General features: G+C 38.6%; 1 protein-coding gene across 1 annotated transcript in view; it reads right to left on the bottom strand.

Moving 5' to 3' along the window:
* Nucleotides 1–17,718, bottom strand: part of LOC112506127 (thaumatin-like protein 1b) — a 27,880-nt gene extending 10,162 nt beyond the window's left edge. Inside the window, exon 1 of the mRNA XM_025110159.1 lies at nt 17,574–17,718. Coding sequence (XP_024965927.1) covers nt 17,574–17,718 — 145 coding nt within the window. The remainder of the gene's footprint in view (nt 1–17,573) is intronic.
* Between the last annotated feature and the right edge of the window lie 4,588 nt (nt 17,719–22,306).

The following is a 22,306-nucleotide window of genomic DNA, read 5'->3' as shown; positions in this document are numbered from 1 at the left end:
GAATAGTTATTATATTGACCCGACTTTTGGTTAGTAAATGTTTAATCTTAAGGATTGTAAGCTTTTATTTTGGATTTTCAAATACTTACTAAAATGTAATTAACTWTTGGTGGATTACCTAGAAATGATATCCCGTATGTATATTTTGGGTGTTACAGTTACGATAGATGCTCGAACATCATCCAAAACAGATGTAGAAGTTGATGGCTCTACATGGGCCATTGTGAGTTTTAGCTATTCCAAAGAGCATAGAACATTGGTGGCAAAGGCCTGGAACTCAGCCTTTGTGACGTATTATGTGGGGGGTAACCTCTGGCTCAACACATGGCTAAAGTTAGTCCTTGTTCCAAGGACACCATCGTTCAGATCTGTGTTTATGTTGAACCTGGACGGATTTCCATCTGATCCTTGTACTTCCTCATGTGAAGAAGATACTATAAAGGTTCTGTCATGGTGAACTCTTCCACTTAATTCAGAGTTAGAGGGAAGGTCGAGAGCCTTAGAGCCATGTGCACCTATAACTTGCTCTTAACAAGTTGGGAGGAATTCTAGTGCATCAGAAACGAATTCCTCTGTATGGAAGTTGGTGTGGCATTGGGTAGACATGCCACTTATAGATTCAATGGTCTCATCCTGTAGAGAAGATGAGCCCTGCAATGTGGCTTCCCTTTGGTTATGATAGCCAGATGAAAATGCGACCCCTGGCTGGTTTGGCTAGTTAGGGTTCGAGGTGTGCACCTTTATTTCAAAAGTTCTTGTTGCTCGACCAACAAAACTAGGACATGTGCTTGCACTGGAGTGGGGGTGTGGAAGTAGATATGTTCGTTTCTCACATTTTGCTCTTGCTCTGGCTCCCCCTCAGCCTGAGCATTCTCTTCTTCCCTTTCACTCTCTTCTTCATCAACACTCTCTTCACCCTCACTTGATTCTCCCTCAAAAAGCAAGGCTACTTCTTTTTCTTTTCTCACTCTCTCTCCTCTCTCCCTTCTTTCTTGTTCATCTCTTTATTCCCTCTCTTTATTCTCCCTCTCTATTTTTGCATTCTTAGCTTCCTCTTTCTTTTTCTTCTCCTCCCTCTTTCTTTTCTTATTCTCCTTCTCTTTATTTTTCTTTTCCAACTCCATCTTCTCTCTCTCCATTCTCTCCATCTCAACTTCCACTTGTGGTTCCCTCTCTATTTTTGTGCTAACTGTATTATATTTTCCTTCTGGTTCTCCCTCTTTAGCTTCACCTATGCATGTCGGGGTTCAAGTCACTGATTCTAGTTACTCGTATACATGTCTATATGCCTTACTCACTTCCTTCGTCTTGATATATGCCATTAGCTTATTCGACAATGGCCTCTCTGCAAGATACTCGTCTTTGTGCATCGTGGGACGGTATGTGGATAAAATGTTCATGTTGGCCAAGGGGCCAGATGTGCACGAGATCACGCTTTCTATGAGACCAGGCCTAAGAAGTAGGCTCAGAAATCATGGGAACAACAAGCTAGGTAGGTCTTTGCCCTTGGATTTATCCAAGTTCTTCTTGGCGACAGGACCTTTGAATACCATGTATAAGATGAGCAAGTAGTCGAGTGGAAAATCAAAGTATACTCCATACAACAGTTGGAGCAGGTTGGTGCTGCACATATCCATACTCCCTATTTTGCCAGTTAGGGCCCTGTGAATCAATGTGAACAAAATGTTCCACATTGGGGGTAGAAACTGGCACCTAAAATGCGAAAGGGAGTTTATTTGTTTGTTGTATCCTAGACGTCTAAGAAACCCTACAATTTCATCGCTTGTGGGAAAGGGGCATATTTAGGAAGGCCAAGGTCGGTTTTAGTAGAGATTTGTAGAACGAAGGAAAACAGAGATCTAGAGATCCTTATACGGAAGTACTCTTTAGAATCTGGCACATAAAATTCTCTTATTATACCTCTTTCCTTTTCCACGAACTCACGGGTTTGCCAATATTCCACGAGAAATCGTTCTGGGGTCCCTTTCTCGACATTTGTTAGGACAGGGTTAAGGAAATGGTTCGGGAGAACATCCACTACAGGATGAAATCGGGAATCAAAGTTTGACAGGTTGAGGTGTAGAGCGTGGTTGTTAGGTTTTAGTAGGAGAGGGATTACATGAAGGCTAGTTCCTTCAATCGATTTCAATGTCGAGTTTCTGGTTTGGGAGTTATTGGATTCGGAACTGGTCAAGTGTTCAAGATAAATAGAAAAGTGTAAAAGAAGGATTTAGGGTTTTGGAGAAGAACACTTGCAGGTTCTTACTTGGGAAGATGAATTTCTTGAAGATCTGGAAGCAAGTTCTTGGAGGGAAATTTTGGGGGATTTTGAAAGGGTAAAGAAGAAAATAGGGTTTATTTCTCCTTTAAATAAGCGAAAAGTAAAAACATTTGAGTGTAATTATAACCCAAGTGTCGGTTATGGAAGGTCTTTTGTCAGACCCTGTGCGAGTGTGCCACGTGGCCTGACAGTTGCAGATGACAGCACGCATTCGCACCTCCTAAATTTGAAAAATTATGGTTACTCGACTGTCACCTTCCTTAAATAACCCACTTTCCATTTTATTATTTCAAAAGAGAAAAAAAATACGTATTTTGTTAACTAGAGCTTTTGATAAGAGTGAGTCCTGCTTGGTCAAACGTAACACTTAGCATTTTGAAGAGATTTCAAAAAGAAATTCCTACACTCTTGTTAAGAAAGAAATAGAATTACCAAATTTTAGAGACAGAGGCTCTTTATGTGCTATACATAGGCTCTTGTCCTTGGAATTAGGTAAACTGTAGAATTATGGTTTTGAAACTAGAGTAGGTTTTAAGCTCAAAATACTTGAAGATAAGAATAGATAACATACCTCTTGAGCGATACAGAGGCTCATGGTTGGACTATTTAGAGTCCATGCCATCATGAATAAACTTGAGGGGTAGAGGCTCTGTATAGTACATACATAGGCCTCTATCTTGGAAGTCCAACTCCCCCCTTGGATTGTGCGTTCTGATCTCCTCCCCTTTTAACTATGCTTGGATCACAAGATGATAAGATATGCACAAGCAATAGTTTAAGGTACAGAGGCCCTGTATGACAAAAGATGAAATATCACAAGTATCAGACTAAGAGGCACTGCATAGTACATGCAGAGGCTCTGTATGATGGACATAGAAAGCTAAAACAAATATATGCTATTTTTGAGCGCATAAGCTCTGTATTATGCATAAAGAGGCTTTGACTTATCATTGCAAATTAAGCATACCCAACTTGTTGACCAAGAAATTGAATCTCTTTTCATCAAGAGTCATGGTGAATATATCATCAAGCTGGAAATCTATAGAATCAAAGAACATCTCAATCGTACCTTTCTCCACGTGGTCTTTGATGAAGTACTACCGAACATCAATGTGCTTGGTCTTTGAGTGTTGCATAGGATTTGCAATGATGGCTATGGTGCTTTCTAAGCCACACAGAATATGGATCTTATCAAATTCAATGTCATAGTTTTTTAGTAGTGTCTTCATCCATATCACTTTAGAGCAGCTTGCTGCAGCTACGTACTCTGCTTCTGCAGTTGATGTTGACACACAGTTTTGCTTTTTGCATGTCCAACTCACCAACTTGGTTCCAAGTAATTGACAGCTCTAAGATGTGCTCCTTCTACCGAGCTTACATGCCGCATGGTCAGAATCTGTATAGGCAATCAAATCAATCTTAAATTCTTAGGATACCAGAGACCCAAAAATTGAGTCCCTTTGAGATACCGAAACATTGTTTTCACTGCAGAAAGGTGAGATTCCTTCGAATTAGCTTGAAATATAGCACACAAACACGTGGAAAACATTATATATGGTCTACTAGCCGTAAGACACAGAAGTGACCCAATCATTTCATGATAAGTCTTGACATCCACAAATTTTTGTAGATGGATCTCCGTCAACCTTGGTACCCGTGGCAATTGGTGTTCTCATGGTCGATGAATTATGAAGTTGGTACTTCTTCAAGATGTTAGAGACATATTTTTCTTGATTGATGAAGATACCTACCTCTGTTTGTTTGACTTGGAGACGCAATAAAAATGATATTTCTCCCATCATGCTCATTTCAAACACACTTTTCATCAACGTAGAGAACTTGTCACAAAATCTCTGGTTCGTTGAACCGAATATAATATCTTTGACGTAAATTTTCACTAGGAACATCTCATCTTTGTGCCACTTAATGAACAAGGTTGTGTTGATTTTACCCTTCTCAAAACCATTGGATATTTGTAAAGTTGAGAGTCTATCATACCAGGCTCTGGGTGCTTCCTTGACTCCATACAGAGTTTTGTATAGATAATAAACTTATTTTGGGTGTTTGGAGCTCTCGAAACCAAAAGGTTTTTGCACGTAGACTTCCTCTTTCAGCTTATCATTCAGAAAGGCACACTTAACGTCCATTTGATCGCTTATGTGTAGAGAAGGCCAAGAATAAACATATAGCTTCTAGCCTTGCTACTGGCGCAAATGTCTCGTCATAGTATATGCCTTCTTCTTGGCAGTAGCCTTTTGCAACTAACATGGCCTTGATTCTAATAACGATGGCATCCTCATCCTTCTTTTTTTTGAAAACCCACTTAGTCCAATTGCAAGTTTATCTTTTGGTAAAGGATCTAGAGTCTATTCCTTGTCTCTTTCAAACTGTTGAAGCTCTTCTTGTATGGCATCTACCAACTTGGGTTTTGTAGGGCTTCATGGATTTTCTTTAGCTCTACCATGCTTAGAAAGTTCACAAATAAACATTCATTAGCAGTGGCAACTCTTGTCTGTACACCTTGAGAAGGGTCACCAATAATATGGTGTAAGGGATGATCTTTAGTCCACCTTGTCATAGGAGGGTGAACTATGGGAGGAGTTCTGAAATCCTACTCATCTGGATTGTTTGGCAATTCGTCTCTTATAGGTGATGATGGCTCTACTTGCTCCCCCTCTGATAGTGGTATAGAGGGACCAGGTTCAGATACAGAGATGGTAATATCTGGCTCTAAAGGACTGGGCTCTGATGCAGGGCTAGGAAGCTCTGGTTCTGGATCTGCAAGATCACAAGAGGGAGTAGAGGCGTTAGAAGGGCCAGAGATTGATGTACCTAAAGGTTGTGACTCTCCTTGAATGCATGTAGAGGCATCTTTGGTTGCACACCGAGAAATGATGTCATCATCATGGAAGCTTTGAAATAGTTTCTCTAGTTCCAATTCCCTTGACTTTGATAGATAATTGGAAGTCACATGGTTTAGCTTGAGTACAGAGATCGAGTAGTCCGAAGTCATATGTTCCTTATCATCAAAGGAGACATTGATGCTTTCCATGACTGTCTTGGTTTTGAGGTAGAAGACTCTGTAGGCTTTGGAATTTATAGAATATCCAAGGAATTTTCCTACATCTTCCTTCTTGTCAAATTTACCAAGATGTTCACGGTCAATGAGGATGAAGCACCTACAACCAAAGATGTCTAAAAATTTGATGTTAGGTTTTCTTTGGTTGATGAGTCCATGAGGAGTCTTCAAATGTCTCTTGACTACAGTTTCTCTATTTTGCATAAAGCACGCGGTTGAGAGAGTTTCGGCCCAAATATGGGTTGGAAGGCCAGAGGCTGCGAGCATTGTTCGTGCGGCTTCGACTAAGGTTCTGTTCTTTCTTCCACAACGCCATTTTTTGTGGTGTTTGTGTAGCCGAGAAGTTCTGGGATATTCCCTGTTTGGCAAGGTACTCGTCAATTTTGGCATTCTTGAACTCTGTACCATTGTCACTCCTCAGTTTTTGAATTTTGCTCTGTAGAAGAACTTGAATCTTGGTCATCAGCTTTATCAACAACTCTGTCACATCTGACTTCTGCCTTACAAACTCAATCCAAATATACTAGAAAATTTATCAATAAAGAGAAGGATATATTTTTTTTCCATACATGCTTTGAACAAAGATTGGACCACAAAGGTCCACGTGAAGCATGTGCACAGGTCTGACACAGGAAACATCAGTCTTTGCCTTGTGAGAGGCTCATTTGAGTTTACCCATTTCACAGGCAGGACATATATGATCCATTTCTATCTTTATAGTAGGTCGTCCGACAACCAAATTGTGTTTAACAATATTCTCAATATCGGAAAGTTAAGGTGGGATAGCTTGTGATGCCAGTGCCACGCTTCCTCACTCTTGCGAGACATGAGACAGAGGGTCTATGTATCATCTCTTGGTGAGAAGTTCATAAGATACATAATGCCCTTGTGTTCAGCTCTTAGCATTTCTTGACCGGATTCTGACATCAATGAGCAAGACTCCCTTTGGAAGTTGACATTGTAGCCAAAATCACATAGTTGACTAATGCTGAGTAGATTGTGCTTTAGTCCAGAAACATAAACAACCTTTGAGACAGAAACCTTACCTTCGTTAAGAACTCCATAACCCTTGATTTTTCCTTGCATATTGTCACCAAAGGTCACATTTTCACCAGATTTGTCTTTGAAAGAGGAAAGCAACTCTTTGTTACCAGTCATCTATCTTGAGCATCCAAAATCAAGGTACAAGATGTGCACATGTTGTTTCTGCAAAACAAATTTAGAGAGATTTAAGTACCTATTTCATAATGGGTACTTTATAGTTAGGCTTAGGAGACTCATTTCTTTTTGGGCGAAAGCTCTGCTTCAACACCCAGTTTTCTAGACGCAGCTGGTTTGCCAGGTTTGGCCTTGGGAGCCTACTTCTTCTGGGTCTTTTGAATTATTTTTTGGGTGACCCAGAGAGAATTTAGTTGTGACTTGAGAGGTGTTGTTTTAATTGCCGCAACAAAAATAGACATTTGCAATTATGAACTCATTTTTGATGACAAATGATTCATTTGATTCATAAAACTTGGGATTCTTTTTACTATAATAATTCTTAGCATTAGTCGTTCAATTGAACTTCCTATCTAATTGAATTGATTTTTAAAATCGGCCTTTGTCTTCTTTTGTTACCCTCTCTTTTTCCTTTTTCTCCCCTTAGCCTTTAGAGGCTCCTTTGAAACAGAGGGATTACATTTAACATTAGCAGGCCATTCCCTTTCTGTTATCGAGTGAACTTTATAGGCTTTTGAAAGATTGAGCTAGAATACTTTGATACAGAGGCTTTAGACTTTTGCTCTTTAGCTCTTTTCTCCTTTTCTAGCTCAAGACATGATTTGGATTTCAAACACATATCCATGAAATCAGGACACATGGAAACCTTTTTCCTCTGTTCCATAATAGGGATAGATTTAAGAGGGATCCCATTTGGAAGTTTATCAACTTCTGGTCCTAGCACGACTATCTCTGTCTCAAGATGCTCTGTATCCAAGTATTCCTCTGGCTCAGAGTCAGAGTCGAGAAAGTATCGGTTTGGACTTTGAATATTAGAGTTATCATTAAGCTCTTGTGGTATTTGAAAAAGTTGAAGAATCTCATATGAGTTTTGGTTGAAAAATTCATCATCAGAGAGATCTGTCAAATAGTTTGAATCTTGAGATTCCCATGGATAGATATTAAAACCCTCTTCTTCCTTTTGCATAGAAGAGGAACATTCAAAGGTGTTTTTTTTGGAAATCTCCTATGGTTTGATTTATTGATACACAGAGCAGTGATCTAGAGCTTTAAGCAAATCTTGCTTGAAAACTTGTCTCACCTTTTCTGTGAACTCTTTCAGGAAGCAAGGATCTAGAGTTTTGAGAAAATCATCTTCAATAACATTTTTGTCCCTTGTCACTGCTGGTTCAGGTTTGAATTCATCATCCTTTGGAGTTCAAAACTCTTGATTATGGTTGCCAAAGCTAAAAATCTCCTCTTTCTTATATATGCTTTCGAAAACCACTTGCTTTGGTTTATGCATATTTCTTATAAAAGAGTAAGAGGTGTTTTTGAATTTGATACTTCTTGCTCTGGCCGATTTTCAAGTCTTGATCTTTTGAAAGGAGATGGTTCATGCAGAGCAAGAAAATTAGGTTTTTGCTTTGCTTCTAAACAAAAGACAGATTTAAGAGACGTTTTCTTCTTCCGGGTTAGGTCTAGGTCAACATAACGTAGCTCTGTCTTATCCTGTTGAGAATTGATCTTTTCATACACCTTCTGAACGTCTTGATATTGTTTGATGAGAGCTCCATTTTTTGTAAACTTTGTGTTGATCCTATCTCTCATTGATTTGATGATAATCTCTTTTACCCATCGAAGTATTATGTTTCTGTCTATTTAGTTATAGCGATGGTCACAAAGTTTGTTCAGTAATCGCTGAAACATGTAATGTAATCCTACAATGACAGTTATACTTCAAGAAGACAAAACTCACACCCAAGAACCTTCAGCAAATGTCGAAGACTGAAACTGAAGATTAGTGACTAGTGCGTTCGTGATCGGAAACGGTATTCAGTGATTACAACCTGGACAACATATGTGTGAAGACTGCACAAGCCTCAATGAATGTTAAAAAGACCTCCAGCGTTATTCCACCATTCAACGATCAAATGAAGCATGCCATGCACGATTATTTTTGTCTTATACTTCCACACACAAAGGACAAACCCATACCATCTCAAATGTATAGTACAACATGGAGCCTGTTAAACCCCAAAATGCAAAATGTAAAAAGTAATGAAAAACAAGTGATGAAGAACCAGAAGACCAATGAAGACATCAAGGCAAAAACGACTAAGTCTGGAATTTGACCATTGGATCGATGGACAGACTAACCAGAGGATCGATGGACAAAGTTCAACCATTGGACCGATGGAAGAGTTCAACCAGAGGATCAATGGATGATGCGATGGAAAGAAGCATTCTCATTGATACTCTGGACAAACATCACTTAAAAGATTTTCTATCAGTTAATTCAAGCAGGCCATGATGATTCAAAGATAAGGATGAATTCATCACATCGTTAATGACAGCTGGAGATGACAAGTCAACAGCTGGAATTAGAGTTTATCTTGATAATAATGCTTATCCATATAAAAGATAAACCTTATCTGTTTATTAGAAGATTTGCTAGAAAGTAGCAATAGATAGTTTCTAAATAGCCGATTAGTATAAATAGATTATTAGGTCTATTGTAAAAATAAGGTTTTTACTCTTTGTTTTACGTTTATGATCTAATAAAGTAAAACCTTTGAAGCTCAAAATTGTTCTTAATCTTTCTTATTTTATTCTTGAGACTTCATAGCTTTCTTCATTAAATTGCTATAATTTGGTTATTCATAACTAGATTATTAGTGTTATTGAGAGATCTGGGATCAACAGAGCCGATTAATCGACTCTAGTGCCCACCAACTCTATGAAAGAATCTCTGCTCATGAATAGACAAAAGTACTATTCACTATATCAAAGGACAAACTTTTCTCTAAAAGCTTAACTCGTGTTTTGCCTCTTCTTAACTGCATTTAATGCAATGGGTAAAAATAGCTGAGTGCGCTCTCCACTCATGCAATATGCAATACAAGCAGATTAGAATTCCTCTATCTAATTCTAAGAAGCGTACCCAAGAAAAACACACTTCTAGTCTTATCTCTTTTAGCAAATCTCGTATATTTGCTAAATGTATCTGTGTGTATTTCTAAATTGTTTTAGATAGGTTTTTCTTTACCTTGTCTATTCTGCAAACAATTTGTGTTGATCTTTCTTGATCAATATATATTTTTAAAAGTGAAAGTTACTGAATTTGTATTCATCCCCCCCTTCTACAAACTGATCACCTCTAAACTCTTGTAGATCTAGCTGGGACCAACAAGTGGTATCAGAGTAGGCCTTGCTTTTTGTATTGTTTTGTTATTTATCTGCATTATCTCTTCTTCTTTAGATAATTTATTGCTTTTCAAATGGCTTTACAAAACACCAGCACCAACTTTCACGACAATGGCTCTTTTGCCATTTATAGTAAGAAATCACAGTGAAATTAAAAGGGGAAAGGCCAGAATAGTTTATAATTATAAAAGATTAAATGATAACACAGAAGATGATGGGTACAATATATTTACTTGTGGAATATCATATTTAATTCTATAATTACCTGCAAAATCTGGCAAAAATCAACAGTCTACACAGATCCAGATTTCTTCTTCTTCTTCGTCTTCTTCTTCGTCTTCCTCTTCTTCTTCCTCTTCTTCTTCCTCTTCGTCTTCCTCTTCGTCTTCCTCTTCGTCTTCGTCTTCTTCGTCGTCTTCTTCGTCGTCTTCTTCGTCTTCTTCGGAGTGATGAAGACAAGAAGAAAATAGCTATCGATACTCGCGCTAGGTCTATACTCCTTCTCCTTCTCCTTCTCCTTCTCCTTCTCCTTCTCCTTCTCCTTCTCCTTCTCCTTCTCCTTCTCCTTCTCCTTCTCCTTCTCCTTCTCCTCCTCCTTCTTCTTCTTCTTCTTCTTCTTCTTCTTCTTATCAGTGGAGTGATGAAGACAAGAAGAAAATAGCTATCGATACTCGCGCTAGGTCTATAATAGCTATGTCTTTTCCTGACGAGATTTATCACTCTGTGATGAAGCTCAGGACTTCTAAATCCATGTGGGACACACTTTATGTTCAATATGAAGGAACCACTCATGTTCAAGAAACTAGAAAGATCAATTTAGTAAGGCAGTACGAAAGCTTTCTCTGTGGAAATACTGAAACGCTGTCTTAAGTACATCAACGTTTTAAGTGTCTTCTTATTGATCTAAGGTTGTAGGCAGGGAATATTCCAACTCTGAAACTTTAACTAAGTTTCTGGAATGTCTTCCTGAGTCTTGGGACACCTTTTCCATGTGTCTTAAGATGTCCAATGACATGTCCTCTCTTTCTCTCTCTACTCTCTACGGGATTCTGCTTAATCATGGGCAATCTCGTCAGCTGAAAAGGAATCTGGTCAAAGATTCCAGAGAAATGAAAAACTCTTCGTTAGCTTTGATCTCTGAAGCTTTTTCAGCTGAAACCCCTTCTACTTCTTTTACTTCTTCTCTTCCTCCTGTTCTTCTAACTCTGAGGATATTCCAGAATCTGATCTAGCAGATTTTGATGAATCCCTGGCGCTTTTGACTAAATCTTTTAGAAGATTCGCCAGCAAAAGAAACTACTGCAGATCTCCCTGCTGACCTTTAACGAAAAGCCAAAGTCTGAAAAAATAGACAAGGCCTCAGAAGTCTACTACAATTGTCACCGCACTGTACATTTTGAAGGTGAATGCAGATCGAAGAAAGCTGCGATGCCATCTTCCAAAACCCCATCGTCCTTCAGATCCAAGGATGAAAAGTACTTAAAACTGAAGGAGAAGTACAGGAAGGTGAAGAACAACCAGCGAACGGCTAAGGGTCTTATCGGTGAAGAGCATGATTGGACTGATTCATCCGATGAATCATCTTCTGATGAGGAAGATACAGCCTATCTTTGCTTGATGGCCAAGGATGCTAATGAAGAATCTTCAGAGGCATCTACTTCTTCTGAGCCATCTACCTCTTCTACTACTCAGGTTGTATCCTGAATGAACCCTCCTCTTCTTCCTCTAGCCCATCCGAAATAGATACGTTGACAGTGGATCTTTACAATGCCCTCAATGGCAAAACTAAAGCATAAATGCTTAATCTTGATCTTCAAGAACAGTTGAGGATTTGCCATTCTAAGATCAAATAACTGACCTAAGTTGAGGAAAATCTAAAAGATCAGGTCATTGTAAGCCAAGCTATCATCGTTGAACGCGAAAAGGCTATTGTTGAGCGTGAGCGAGTAATCGCTGAACTTAAGGCTGGAAAGCTACCATTGAAGGGTGGTGTAAAGCTTCTATCAAAGCCTCTGAGATCATCAACGCTCAGATCCCCGCCAAGATAACGACTGGTCTAGGATTCTCCTATGATCAGAAAGAACGTGTCACTGACAGGTCCATGCTTAAGTTTGGCACCTTCGTCTCTTCCATTCCTGACACTTCTTCCTCTCAGTCCTCTTTTACTAAGAGTCATCATGAAGAAAATCCTTCGAGTTCAGGCTGCAGAGACAAAGGTAAATCCATTGTCACAACACCTCTTCCTAAGAAGTCTAACAAGTCCAATAGATCCAGGTCTATCCTTCAGCTTGTAAAGCTTTTTCTTTAGGGACTAGGAAATCTGAATCCTCTCAGAAATCCAAGTCTCAGCTCAAGGTGGACTTTTCACCTAAGGAATCTAAAGCCTCAAAGGTTCCTCCAAGAACCAATGAGAAAGGAATCCTTGGAGCTGGTCCCTCTTCTAATCTGATACTTCCTGGCCCTAAAGCTACCTTCAGCTTTAGGAAGTGCAAACGCTGTGGTGAAAATACACATATTGCCAACAAGTATCCTTCTGCCGTCAAGGCTGGTTCACCAGCTAAGCGCAAGAAAGTAGCAAGGATGAGAAATCAACCAAGGAGAAATCCTCCACTAAGGCTGCAAAAGCAACCAAAGTGAAGCAAACCGCTGGAGCCTCTTTTTCAGGCTCAGCAAAGACAATTCCTACTGACAAGTCTTCAGCATCAGATGTTGTAGTTCCTACCACTGAAGCCACTTCATCAGGCTCAGTGAAGACTTCCACTGAAACTACTTTAGTAGTGTCAGAGGTTGTTCCTCTCTCCACTCAAACCTCTTCAGGTTTAGTGATGCCATATGTTCATACTGATTCCTCAGCACCAGTGGATGATGCCTTTAACAACGCTGGACCCCAATAACTGGGTACCAATAGCATTCTTAAATTGTTTCCTTGTGCAGGACGTCAACTGGAATGTTAAGTCTTTGATGAATGCTACTTTACTCGAACACCAATTGGAATTGAAAACAAGCACAAATGCATCCCTGCAAAGGGTTCTTGATTATATCCACAGAGAGGAGTCGAAGGCAAAAGTCACACCAGTCTCTGTGGACGAAATCCAATGGTTCACAGAAGCATGGTAAAGATCATTGAACAAGCCTTGATTCCCATAGGTGCTCTTGCTAACTACATTATAATGAGAGACATGGTGATGTTGGGTCATAAATTACTGTAGAAGGTCTCTACATTCACTTTTGAATTCGAATCTACAACAAAGACCACAGCTGCAGAGATGCGTTGATCTCTAGAAGCATTCAAGTTTAGAGTTGATGTGGAGAGCACCAAAGCCACTCAAGCAACAGTAGATATTATAGAGCTGTTTGATGAGAAGGTGAAGCAGATGCCACCAACTGACCTCAAAAGGAAGAGGAAAAGGAGAATGAGGAAGCAAGAGCGCCATGTGTAGAAATCTCAAAGCGACGGAGAAGGTTCGATGATCTAGAGGATCCAGGTGAATCTGGTCCTCGAGACCATCAAAAGGGGGAGAGCTCTCAACAGAACACAACTCAAGTTGCCTCCACCTCCTCTATGCATGTCCATGAATCACATCCAAAGCCTGATCCTTCACAATAACCTCAAGATGAACCAGAGCCTGCCTCTGCAACCATCCTTGGTGAAGAAATGGACTCATCATTGAAGCTTCTTACTCATGCCTATGCCTCTTCATCATCATCATCTGAACCTTTAATGGAGGAAGCTCTACCTCAACTCGAAAAATACAAAGAGGAAGTGGTTGTAAAAGTTATAGAATCAGAGTTTGAGGATGAACCTCTTGTTGCAAAATCGGTGAATCTAACAAGACTCACCCCTACGTCTGTGTCTGCACCAACTGTTCCTGCTCCAGAGCCAAGCTGACTTCTGCACCAAGCTTCAAAATAAAAACCACATAATCCCCATCAATAAGAAGCCAGTAGGAGCAGACCTTAGAGATCCAAGAAATTAGGGATCAGATGGATGCAATGATTAGGCCTCTTCCCAAGAACAAAGTTATTGAAGACCCAATTGCTAATGAAAAGATTTATCAGTTCCTATACAGAGACAGAGAAGAGGTGCCGCGAATGAAGATCAACCAACATTTTATGGCCCATGAACACGTAAGGCAGAGGTTCAATCGTTAATATACTCTGCCCTTGCGTAAAGTTCACTTATGTGATAGGATGAAGCAGGTACTCGACATCAAGAAGAGGACATTCTCCCACAACCAGATCATTTTTCATCAATACATGGTGGAATGATATCAGGGGAAAATAAGTGTATTAACTGACTGGGATCTCATAAATCTGAACCCTTGGGATCTTCTCACTCTGTACTTCCATACAGACCACAACAGGGATAAAGGGATCAATTTCGTGCTGGCCACCTCTGCTATACAACAAACGATGACGGATATGTTGGAGTTTATAAGCAAGGTGGACTTTCAAATAGCTGCCACTACACAAAATGAAGATCTAGAAGGCATAAAGTTCATCCCTTCTTGGACAGTCATTGTAGAGCCAGAACTGGGTGTTGTCTTTCGAAATGAGCTAAAACAAAAAGTATTATTCAGAGCAGACCAAAGATTCAAGTACTCAAATGCTACTCTGCACTGGATCAAGAATCATGTTCTTCGAGAGGGAGACCAAGACCCCTCTGGAAAAGATAGAGCCTCTAAACTTATACACTCAATTGATGGTGTACTAGAATTTCGTGAGCTACTTAGGAGATTCATGAAACTTCAATATTTCTAGGCTTCTATCAATAACTGTTTTTGCTTTGTACTTAAAGTTTTCATTTAAAATATAGTTATCTTACAGAGGACCATATTGGCCTCTTGCTTTCAAGACTAGATTTTAATTCCATCAAATCTTTTTATTACACTTAAGGGGAGATTGTTAGAATGTTTATTTTGAAAAGTGTAAGTAAAAAGTCTCTTGGTCTAGTCAAGATTGCTTAGTCTGAAAGTTGTCCAGAACCAAGAGCTCGGATACATAGATGATAGTCAGACATAGAGCTCATCGCAGAGGGATGAAGAACGAAGATATGTGCGTCAAAAATCCAAGTCTTCGATACAGAGCTCAAGTCCAGATACAGAGCCTCTGAACTATACATGAAGAGCCTCTGGGTCTCCAACTCTCCCTTATGCATGAAGATTCAACGGCCCGTCTTACAAGTGCTCCAGTATCAGGCCGACACGAATCCAGAAATGGTTACTTCAATCAGACACGTGGAGGCAGATGATTGCTAGACGCGTTGACTTCTCCTAATTCCTAATTTATGGAAGATTCCTTTTCTGGAAATGCCTATAAAAGGGTATTCCTCTAAGGTCATTTTTGAGCAATCTTGATAGAAAGAAGATGCGCACCTTCCATAATTTTAAGAGAGAAATTCACACTTGTGAGAAATAGACTAGTTGAGAGATATTTTGTAAACACACAACTGTGTGTTCTTGGTGTAATCTCACTAGTATCAAATACATCCGACTTGATCAATTCTTTAAAGATTTATGTGTCTTTATCATTTTTGCATAACCTGCTAGTTTCATAGTTATTGTTTCCGCTCACTTGTTGACTTAAGCTGTGATTACTAGTGCATTTGAGGATCTGGGTTCCTACATTAGGATAAGGGTGGCATATCAATGAGAGTTATATATCGGGATAAGGGTGGCATAATCATCGAGTTCTAAAATCTAGGTTTTTGATCAAATTGTAAACTGTTATTGCATCCTTCTGATGCGATGACTTGGAGTTGTCACATCTGTGTGATGTGATGACTTAAAGTATTTTATCCTATTGATGCGATAAACTGTTGTCACATTTGTAAACTGTTGTCACATCTGTAAACTGTTGTTGCATCCTTCTGATGCAAGAAGTATGTTTGTCTCACTGGTTTGATGTGACAAGATTGATTTATCGCACCCATATGATGTGATGAGCTGGGGTACTCGCACCGGTCTTTTGCGAGGAAATAGAGTTGTTTCACGAAATGATGCGAGAAATTTATACATTCATCTATATGATGCAACATTCATCTATATCACTCTACTATCGAACATTATAACTTTGATCTTGATATTTTGCATCTCTCCTTCGAAATTTCCTATCTCATGGAAATGCATACGCCTAGGTGTTGCGTATGTAATTGTTTCATGTTTTTAACCGTTTGCACCCCATCTATTTATATACTTACGAAATTATTTTAATACTTGAAGCTTATTTTAGTTTAAGACGATTTATTTGTGGTCGAAAGTTATTTAGTATAATATGTTTTTAGCTTATATTTTTTACTCAAATTTACATGCTTGCAATATTGGCACTTAACCGATACCAACATGTACTAATCGAAAATACTTGTTAGAAAAGTTCGTTGGTACATGGTATATGATTTTCTATATCAGCAATAGTCGATCAGTAAGTATAAAAGAATATGGTATCATACCATGTTCACCCTTATCAGTATCTTGGGTCGTGGTATTATGTTTGTCGAAACCAAAACTGGAAAAATGAGAAAGTGGCAAAAAGCTCTCATAACTTATTGGAACACTACTCCTAGTAGCGTATCGATAAGCTAGCTAATCAACATAGCTTTTCAAAAAAGATTAAAGCTAACAAAGGTTGAGTTCGGGTGAGAATGAAAGTTACATTGAGAAGGGTAAGAAGGGATTTCCACCATTTGATCACTATTGATCGAAGATCAATAGCAATGAGATGAATTGAGATGCACCAAATCAATTCACATATCAAGTGAAATTCATAGGGTGGGATGAGATTAAAAGTTATCAAATATGTAGATTACTTCTTACGTTTCTTATTTTAACTCATATTCTCATACGATCTTTCGTTTAACAAACAATGCCTTACTAGATACAGGAATTACCATATCAGAGGAGTTGAGTTGTATGCGCTAATGGGCCTATGTTTTATGGATAAGAATGGTGGATTAATCATCACGGAGTGACCCATGTTAAAATTTTATAGTAAACGCTTGGAGGTGGATTAGTGGAGTGGTCAATGTTAAAATGTTCATAAACTTGTCTTTTTACTCTATATAATTATATTAAAAAGGGATTTTAGCAAAGGAGATTTTAGAAAAGGATTTTGAAGTGTATCTAAATATGACCTTTAAGAAAGTAACAATATGAGAAAGGTGAAAAATGTAACAAAAGGTAGGATGACTTTCATAGAAGGATTATGAACAAAATGATACGTTCTAAAAATCCTCCCTAAACTTTTTACAGACAATTTTTATGTAAAATTGAATCAAAACTTTAGGCTGCTTTTGATATATGGGGTGGGATAGGATAGAACGAGATAAAACTCACTGTCTCACGTTTGACTCGACATGGGATAAGGACAAGAACTGGGACAAGGTGGGACAACATGGACAAAATAGGCTTTTTCTTGTTCCACCAAAATAGGTGGAATAAGATGGGACAAGAATGAGATAGAAACTAAAATAATACTAATCTATTCTAATTTGATATATAACTTTAATATATTGTGTTAATGTTCATCACTGCTAGTTTCGGCCGCCACGACCACCGGCGATCCTCATCGGCCACGTCCACCTCCACCTCCTCTTCCACTACAACAACATCCCCCATTGCGTCCACGACCACCATCGATCGCCACTTCTACCAATGTCGATCATTGACCACCACCGTCCAATGCCACCACCACTATCGCCATTGGCCACCTCCAACTCCTTTACTAAAACAATCTTGTCAACCACCAACTACCACTGTCCATTGGAAACTCTACAACCACCATCGGCCACCGACCACCAACGTCCATTGTTACCTCTACAACCACCATCGGCCACCGACCGCCACCATCTATTGCAACCAACAATACCATCGTTGGCCACCTCCAACTCCTTATCTACCGCAACAACCTCCTCCATGACCTCCACAACCACCGTCAACCACCGCCCACCGGTGTCCATTGCCACCTCTACAACCACCATCGGCCACTGACCACCACCGTCCATTTCCACCACCACTCCTCTACTGCAACAATCTCTTCCACGACCTCCACAACCACCGTCAACAACCGACCACCACCATCCATTGCCACCTTACCTCCACCATAACCACCATCACCATCTTCACTACATTGGCCACAACTACATCCTCCACCATTGTCAACCGCCACCATCACCATAATCCACCATCTTCACGTCCTTCAGAACCGTCATCCACCAACCACCTTCGGCCACCGACCACCACCACCCATCGCCACTACCACCTTCGACTATCACCACCTCCACCATAACCAACACCACCTCCACCATCACCTCCAAAAATTTTCATTCAAATTTGGTACCATTATATATGTATGTATTTATTAATATAAAAATTGTGTAAAAATATTTATAAATTAAATTCTTTAATTTTTTTACTTTATTTGTGTTAATTATAACTTTTATATAATATTTAAAATTATCAAATAACTTTTGGTGGCAACTATTCTAGTTCTGACTCATTCAATCCTAGTCATACCAAACACCGACAATCATTTGTTCTATCCATTCTTCTCCCGTCCAGTCCTACCCTTGTCTTATCCAGTTCTATACTATACAGTCCTGTCCAATCATACTTGTATACCAAATGCTAACTTAGGGACCTTGTTAAACCATCTCTAAAGAATAAAATATTTTTAATTTTATTTTTAAATTAAATAAAACATTTTATTTACACTTCTGTAATTTTTAAAACCGTATTTAAAGGGTTTTTAATTTCATTGAATCAAAATTATATGATAAGAATATTGGGAAAAATGTTGATTATACGAGACTTCTACGATTTCATTTATTTCCTTTCGATTTCTCTTTGATTTCCCTTGATTTCTACCTTCGATTTCGTTTTTGAGTAGTTTTCGAGTTCAATATGTCTTCATCTCTTCGAGGTATTTAAGCCTTGCATTTGTTTGTCACATATAGGAGTGCTCCTATAGTCATTCGAACTAATAAAGCATCTAAATTGCATCTTTAGTTGGTTATAATATCTATGATTAAACTAAATAATTATTCGTATTGAGCATTCGGTAAATTGTGAGTAAAAGGTAAAGAAAAGTCTCGTCGTTCCCATATTTTTTTTCCATCAAATAGGTTTGATTTTAGGGTATTACTTCTAAGTTCTAACTACTTAATTGGCATTGGATAGGATCTTCCAAAACATATACATAATCTACACTTGATGCTTAATATAGCTCATTCTTTTTAAATAAAGTCCATAGAATTTCTATATGTATAGTTTCTTTAAAATGGAATTTATGGCCTTCGTATAATGCATTGCCCCAACCTTGTATAATCAATTTTAACTTAAGAATGGTTAAGGAAGGATTGACATCAGAGATTTTCTGGACATTGTAGAAAACACTACCAAACAAGGGACTATTTTCGGTGGCCAAATCCACCGGAAAACAGAGTTACCACGGATTTGGCTTAAATCACATTTCTGGCGAATTTACCGGTGGCTTCTAGACTTGCCACCTGAAATATTGCCGGAATAACTTTTTTTAACAATATTTAGTGGCGGATTACCAGCGGAAGTCAACCGAATTTGACTTTTTTAATTGCCGCCCGTAATTTTCACGCGGATTTTTGCCGAAAAAAGTCATATTTCTAGTAGTGGTAGAATTATATATAAAGCATTTGCTGATTTTTTTTTCATAAGGTTGCGATTGACAGATGAAACATGGTGTTTGAGATGGCCAGTGATGATGGTAAAGGAGTGAACAAATGGTGTGCCTTACAGTTTACTAATAAAAGACTGTTTCTAGGACTACCATGGATGCTGGTTAGGAAAAGATGCATTCAGGAAAAACCATCCAGTAGGATGAAGCTGGTAATATATGCTTACAACTTGTAGCACTTTCACTTCAATACTCTTACAATAGAAAACAACATTTGCAATGCTTCACTAGTTGCACACATAACTTTCTGCTTGCTCGATTTCTTGTGCTAAATGTATATGAGCTGAAAATTATTTTTATTTTAGTTTGAAATTGGTCGATATTCTTCATATGTGTGGATGCAGTTATCTTTACTGTTGTTATTTATTGTGTGAAACAACTTCGAAAGTTTTCTTACTCTTTCTGTATGTGACATGAGAGAAAGCAACTTTAATCTCTTTTATAATGCATTTCATTGGTTTTATAGTTAAAATAGTTTACATTCTAATTGTTGTAACTTATTAGAGGTTGGTGATTCTGTACTAATACTTAAGGGTCCTCAAGAAAGGATCAGTAGAGCGGTTTGGGACCTTTGAACAAGACAATCATTAGTGCTGGTGAAGATGTTGTGGCTTTATATAATTAATATCTCCTCCATGGTTCTTCAAGGTATCATATTTCCTTCATTTATATCTTAATTGTTTCTTATTTCCCTTGGACCTATTGCATGCAAAACGATTTACAGAACTATATCCCACAAGAAATACGGTCTGAAAAAGGATAAAATGTAGGGAATTTCACCAAAATAGCAAAAATATACGTGATATTTTAACAAAATAGCTATTTTTTCAAGATTTACCAAAAAAACCAAGAGGATCGCCCCGAGGGTGTGTTTGACCATGGGGATCTTCCTTCTTTGACCAAAAAAGTCCAAAATTTTTTTTTTTAATTAATTTGTGGGGCCCACATGTATCTGATTTAGGAGACAAAACATTGTTTGCTTTGAAAAGTGGGATCACCCCCACCTAATCCTGGATCTTCCCCCGAGGACGATCCAACCTATTTCTTGTTGACTCATATTTCGTCTTTTAGTGCATCAATTATTTATCTTCACACCTCATTTCTGGCTTCTATTCTCATATCTTCTACTCTCACAACCCTTAAACACAATTTACCATCACAATCCTTAACCCTTAACCCATTAAACACAATATACCATTACAATCCTTCACCCTTAAACACAAATATGAAATCACATTAAAGTGATGATGTTTTGGTGTATCTTCAAAGTGGCGATTCATTCAGGAGATTAATGGTGCCTTTGAGTACCTTCCATTAAGATCCCCATACGTGCATTACATTTGCCTTCGCCAATAACGCATTCTGGTGTGGTAAAATATGTTAAGAAAAAGTTAAGTATATGTGGTTCTTTCATGTTATTTTATAAAATGAATTCCTTACAAATATTATATCAGTTAAGCGACAACAACGATGTGCTAATGTTCCAGAATGTTGTTCATCAAAGTTTATCGGAAATGTTGACACTCTTTGTTATCGACGATTGTGGTTATGGTGGAAATCCATCAAGTGTCGTAATCCATCAAAGTTTGCCAAGTGGTCCAAACACCTTTTACCCCGGTGGTGGTAGTGGTGGAAATCCAAGCATGTTCTTCCCCGGCAGTAGTAGTGCAAACCCATATGGTCCAAACACTTTTTACCCCGGTGGTGGTAGTGGTGGAAATCCATGCACTTTCTTCCCTAGTGGTGGCAGTGGTGGATATCGAAGTACTTTTTTCCCTACTGGTGTTGGTGGAAATTTATATTTTGAACCAAAAAATCCTATTTATCATGACAGTTATTTGATTCAAGATTTGAACCAGTCTCCGGAACAGTCAAAAAATTTTGTGGGAGGTAGATATAGATGAAGATGTTTATGTTGCAACAGAAATTTTGAATATACGCGAACACGATAACTCCGATGCTGAAGAAATCCGGCCGGCAAGGAATAGTTGTTGGGGTATGCTCGACCCTACACCTTGCCCAGACCCTGTTATCAAACCTAGACAGAGAAACATTTCCTACCAGCCTACATCCTATGTAAAAGTTCTCCAAATTTTTGACTCGAAGGAAGCGCTGAAGCTCGCATTGTGGTTAAAATTCGTTTATAAAAACTTCCAGATCAAGGTTAAGAAATCAACCAAATACCGGTACAAGACAGTGTGTCACTCTGTTTCGGACTATGATTGTCATTTAGTGGTTGTTCTTATCGATGGTACTAGTATGTTTCAGATACGAAAATTGCATGATGGACACACATGTTCAAGGTCCCAAGTCCACCCAAACCACCGTAATGTGCATAAAAAGGTTTTGGGTCATATATTGACAGGGAGTTTAAAGGATTGTAGGAGAGTGTACCATGAAAAATAAATCATGGAAGATGTGAACCCAACGGTTCAAAATTAGCATCTCCTACAGCCAAGCATGAAGAGTAAAGATGTATGTCTTGCAATTATTGAGGGGGACCCCTGAATCGTCGTTTAAACTACTCCCGGTTTTTTGTCACAATCTGAAGATAGCAAATCTGGGGACTGTGACAGATATTGTTGTTGATGGACGAGGATGATTCGACATGTTGTTTGTCACACTCGGTTGTTCGGTAATAATTTTTGTTATGTTTTTGAATTATTGTCATAATTTTATGTTTTGAAATTTATATTTGTAACCTCGTTCATCTGCAAATTCACTCGTTTCTAGGACAAATAAGACCACTCCTTGTAATGAACAGTGCCCATCTGAAAGGGCCATACATGGGCACCATGTTCTTAGTGGTCGGCATGGATTGGAACAACAGGATCGTA

The sequence above is a fragment of the Cynara cardunculus genome, assembly GCF_001531365.2.
Source record: "Cynara cardunculus var. scolymus isolate 2C chromosome LG 1, CcrdV1, whole genome shotgun sequence".
Classification (NCBI taxonomy): domain Eukaryota; kingdom Viridiplantae; phylum Streptophyta; class Magnoliopsida; order Asterales; family Asteraceae; genus Cynara; species Cynara cardunculus.
The sequence above is the reverse complement of the archived record's forward strand: the minus strand, read 5'-3'. Positions and strand labels throughout refer to the sequence as shown.